General features: G+C 37.1%; 1 protein-coding gene across 1 annotated transcript; it reads right to left on the bottom strand.

Moving 5' to 3' along the window:
- Positions 1–285: 285 nt before the first annotated feature.
- On the bottom strand, positions 286–5,248 carry LOC142107656 (phospholipase A2 inhibitor NAI-like). The gene is made up of 5 exons (XM_075191220.1): positions 5,144–5,248; positions 3,814–3,930; positions 2,134–2,283; positions 1,676–1,816; positions 286–585 (listed from the first exon to the last, which is right to left on the bottom strand). The coding sequence occupies exons 1-5, from the start codon at positions 5,193–5,195 to the stop codon at positions 389–391; spliced, it is 657 nt and encodes a 218-aa protein (XP_075047321.1). The 5' UTR covers positions 5,196–5,248; the 3' UTR covers positions 286–388.
- Between the last annotated feature and the right edge of the window lie 365 nt (positions 5,249–5,613).

The raw sequence follows: 5,613 nt of genomic DNA on the forward strand, positions 1-5,613 counted from the left end.
TCATTTTAGCCCTGCTGGAATTTTATTATATATATTCTGTTTGCTTATGTTGTTTAGTGACATCCACTATTCTCAATAGCTTGCTTAAGCAAATTTTCCTTAGTTCAAGCGTATATATTTTATGTTTCGTGATATATTTTTAAAGTTCAACAGATACACAGTCATTTCTGGATAATTACATTATAACTAATTTTATAATAATAATTTTTTTCTAATGTATTAGTGTATTGTTATTCATAATTATCAATCACATTAGCATTGAAAAATACAAAAGACAAATTATGCTAAAGAAAAATTAGACATACTTTTTATTTTAAATCTTTTACACTTTTGAACATTTTTGTGACAGAACTCAGATATGTCTCTGCTATAATTGCACTTCTTTATTTCAAAAGTACATCATTTTAGCTACTGCAATAGCAATAACAGAAGATACAAACTGACTACTGCGCAGAGCAAAACTTCCACTGGTACAGGAAATAGACACTTTCGTATTCACACCACCTGATGTTGAGGACTGGTTGCCGAAATCACAGATACTTTTAGTGGCACAACCCCGAAGAGCCGTAGATAGTTTTGAGGAACCTGTAAAGAACATAAATGTCAGTGAAAAATTGTTTGAATATATTTAAAATAGATAAAAAAGTTCAGAGTAACAGCCTATAGAAAAGTGAGATTTTCTAAGTTATATTTCATTTTCACGTCAATGATACAACAATAGATTTATGCAAAGCAAAATCTGATGACAGTAAAGGATTTAAACAGTTTTATACTTACAAGAAGAACACATTATATATGTTATAACCATGTCTGCATTCTGATTAGTATTAAATTATTCCATATTCCATATATAGAGTTTGTCAAAGATGATGGGTCCACAAAAATACCTTGGAGGACCACCGGTTGGGTATCTTCTGACTGCATTAACAAGTCCCGATGTGGTGTGAAAGTGAGGAGTCTGGACTTAGAGGACTGTGATCATGTTGCTTTGGGCTCAAGCCAAACAGCTGGGTCAGACCTTGTGTGGCCCACTTTAGGTTATGTCCCACCTGGCTTACCACCTGACAAATGCCCCTTTGTCCTTTGTTCTGTTCTTACATGTTAGCACAATATAGATTGGTATTTCATTTTCACACTAAGATAATACTTATGTCATGGAATACAATTGTGAATAATAATCTCCGTAGCCAAGTACACACCCAACGATGTATCATCATCATCATCATCATTTATTTATATAGCGCCACTAATTCCGCAGCGCTGTACAGAGAACACATTCAGATCAGTCCCTGCCCCATTGGAGCTTACAGTCTAAATTCCCTAATATAGACATATACTCACAGACAGATTGATAGAGACTAGGGTCAATTTTTGATAGCAGCCAATTAACCTAACAGTATGTTTTTGGAGTGTGGGAGGAAACCAGAGCACCTGGAGGAAACCCAAGCAAACACGGGGAGAACATACAAACTCCACACAGATAAGGCCATGGTCGGGAATTGAACTCATGACCCCAATGCTGTGAGACAGAAGTGCTAACCACTAGACCACTGTGCTGCCCATACGTATCTGTATTATAAATGTATTTCACCAGATTCTACAATGGGTATTTCTTCATATATCTGATACAATGGTTGGTATGGAAAAAAAATAACAAAAATGTTAATAAAATTACCATAACTATTGGTAGATTGCAGAATACACATATTTTCATTTCCAATACATTGGAAGGTGTCGTCTGTGTAACACCAGTCAGAATTAGCAGAAACGCACGTTTGACATGTCAGTCCGTTTGGCTTAAAGTCATCGTCAGGTACTGTAAAATATGAAGATAAAAACATGAAACATGTAGGTCACATAATTGTTTTCAATTTAATATGGTGAACATTTAATTTTGCTGTGACTTCCTGACCATTGACATAACCTACATTAGTAATACAGTCCACACACTACATATGGAAATAATGCTATAACAAATTATATATACATATTAGAAGCCACGGAAGAGTACAAAGCCCATATAAAAGGTACAAGAAGAGCAATGACACTGAAAGGCAAAATAAATTGTAAACAGTGCATTGAAAAGAAACCTACCATAGGAATAGAATAAAGTAATTCTATAGGAGCACTTACACGTAGGTGATGGTGGAGTGCAGTAATCAGTCTCACAGCAGGAAGTGCCCATCTTGATATTCCTATAGGCAGTGCTGATACTTCCCAATGTATTACATTGATGTTTAGGCACACAACCAATGGTAAATACGTCAGCGAGTTTCAGCTTATCTGTACAAAAAGAATGGTAAATAAATAAAATATGTAATAAACAGTGCTAAACTGGTATCTTCCTTACATTGTGTTCAGAAAAAGTTCTTAAGGAGATTCTCAACTTTAACCTTAAGATTACTAGACCTCTCTTATCCCAAAAATAGCAGTTTCATGGTGATTCCCTCCTAGGACCACCACTATGGCACTATTGTGTAGGGTCCCGGCACTTATATATAGCTAGGACATCGGCAAATCACTTTTGTTGCTGTTCATCTTTCTCTGTGGCAGTCAAGTCGAACTTACAATAAAATGAACTCTTCTATTTACCACTTTACCATTTTCTATTTTTAGTTATAATATAAATTATCAATATAATAGTCTACTCACATAATAAACAATACCACATAACCAACCTTCACATACATTCACTTTCCGTTTTCTGTTAATGCTTTAACTTCTTCTATGTTCTCTATATTTCTCTACTCACTAAGTTCCAGAAGGAGGGACCACACAAGATCGTGGTCCGTTAGATGTTTTCATTCTCTTTGGATTTTCTTACTCTTCTGTTTGGCAAATCTATCTATCCTTACATTACTGTCTTTCATCTATGTCTCTGCCGACGGGACCTCCATCCTGCAATGATCATCCCGGTAACACTTGGAGGCTTCCAGTGCTCGAGCCTCTCAGCCTGAGGAGAACATGTTCTGGTGATGGGTGAACACATTTACAAAAGAGTATTTAAATATTGTTGTCGCTCATTACTCCCCATGTCTCTTCACATTGTGACATCACCTGGTCCATATAGCAATCTAAGCTGTCCAAATTATTCATACTGTCTCTGCACTGCCACTCCCCTCCCTAGAATGTAAACTGTCATTAGCAGGGTCCTCTCTATCTCCTGTCTCATGTCTGTCCACCATCTGTATACCTTATATGACCCTTTCCATGTCCGATTCTGAATTTCTCTGTGTTCTATTAATTGCATCTGTGCAGTCTATATTCTACTCAATTGTACCCATGTACCTGTTATTGTGCTTACTGTTTTCATGTATGTCATTATGTCAGGCGCTACTGAATATTTGGCACCATACAAATAAACGATGATGATGATCTGATTGGCCCTTATTTCAGGCTTCCTGATTGAATCGAGTGAATGGTTTCAATGTCATCTCGCTTCTCATCTTTTTCTTCTTATAAAGACTCCTATCACATTATGCAACTACTTTTCAACAGAATCACATGTATGAATTGATATTTGCATGCAAGACTTGTGAGCCAATGTTTACCCACTTGATGTATTGTGAATGCCAATGCTTAGACTGAACCCCACCTAGAGTGTTTTGCCCAGGCTTGTTTGCCTCTCCGAATACACCAAGTGGACAAAGCGTTGACTCAGAGCTGTACTATGCTAAGAGAAATTCCCACTAACTTCTCTTAAAATCTTAAAATGGACCATTTGTTTGCAGAATAAATGTCATAGCATATGTCAAATTCATCAGATTCATTTATTCAACTTATTTTACAAGTCACAGATACTATAGCACCTACGTGCTGTGGTTAATGCACGACTGCCTCCACAAACATTATCCGGAGGGCACGTCATGTTTGTTCCAGAACAGGAGTCAAAATCATTGCCTCTACAAACTTTGCATGTGAGGGATAAACCTGTAATTGGAAAAAAAACAGAACAGGGAAGAAAAGTATAATGAGTATTCTGGGTAACAAATATTATTCCGTTACAGATTCTGCACTAACAGTGATAATGGGAGACTTGGTTTCCTGGGTGTGCTCCTGTCTGCACTCCAAAGACACAAGGGGGTGAATTGGCTTCTGAATAATTTGGCTGTGATGTGTTTCTATGTGCCCGATACAGGGAAGTCAGATTGTAAGTTCCATTAAGGTATATATAGGATGAAGGGGATTTTTTATAAGCGCTATAATCAATCAGCAGTGTTTAAAGTGGTCTTAGACAATTGTAAAGCGCTACGGAATATGATGGCGCTATATAAATAAATTTTAATGATAATGATGATGATAGCAGTATTTTAAGCAAGTGTTCAAAGCTCTCCATAAAAATCGGTCTCCAGTTGAAGTCTGTGATATCTGTCACACAAAGTGTTCCAGAGGCTCATTATAAGCTGTGAGCTGTAAAAACGCTGCTCTTTTTCAGCTATGTGTAAAAATACTATAAATTTATACTTAAGCACTTCTGAAGCTGGAAAAGCCGTAGTGTAAACAGTTCCTCTGTACCGCTACACTTACACATAGAAACATAGAATATGACGGCAGAGAAAAACCACTTGGCCCATCTAGTCTGCCCATTTTTTTTATTAACATACGGTAACCTCAAACCCTGTTAGATCCTTTATTCTTTATAAGGATATCCTTATGTCCATCCCAAGCATGTTTAATCTGCTCTACTGTATTAGTCTCTACCACCTCTGATGGGAGGCTCTTCCACTTATCCACTACCTTTAGTGCTGCAGAGAAGAGGATACAATTTCAGCCATAAAGCTGTGTATCCAGTATCTGCTAATTATCTTATTAGACCTTTGGGGATTTAAGTTTAGGAACAGAATATAAATCAACTTTTTTGTGTCGGTGTAATTGAATGATAGTTGATGTACCCAGCAGAGTATTATATTCTGTTTTTTCTTTCTATAGTAAACCATGACCACATTCCTCACACACATACACAATGATTTCAGAGAATAGCTGAAGAAATACACATAAAGTTTGGGACATCAGACTTCCCAGAACAGCACTGACATTCTCTCAGTGTAATACTAGATTAAGATATCTGCCAAATACAGACCCAATATCTAGAGGGGATAGAACAGGTCGTTGTAAGTCAGATTATGGATTGTAACAGACTTACCCGTCGCTGTGAGAGCGGAGAGGACGCACAGATATCCGAGGAGCGATCCCATGATGAAATGAATGTGACGTACGCTAGAAAACGGTTCACTGCAGTGTAATCAGACAAACCCTATTTAGAAATAGTTCTGGAGGAAGGTGGGGCTGGAATAACTTCCTCTTTTTCTTCATGAATCTTTTTTCATTCCAGAGGTTTTTCCTGTATATACAAAACAGAAACATGGAGATTAATGGTTTTTAAAAAATAAAAATCGAGAAGAAACAGGAGCAGACACACAGCTGAAAAATACAAGAACTTACACTTACGCTACAGTAAATAAAATATACAGAAATGCTCATCTTGGTACATTTGCCCATTCTCTGACAATAATGAGGTTCTCAGCAGTATACGTATGTTCTTGAAAATTCAGGGGGTGCTCCTGCTCCACTGAACACATTGTCTGTTCTAGTGTAGCACCCTGTGCAATTCAT

This window comes from Mixophyes fleayi, chromosome 11 (genome assembly GCF_038048845.1).
Source record: "Mixophyes fleayi isolate aMixFle1 chromosome 11, aMixFle1.hap1, whole genome shotgun sequence".
Lineage (NCBI taxonomy): Eukaryota > Metazoa > Chordata > Amphibia > Anura > Limnodynastidae > Mixophyes > Mixophyes fleayi.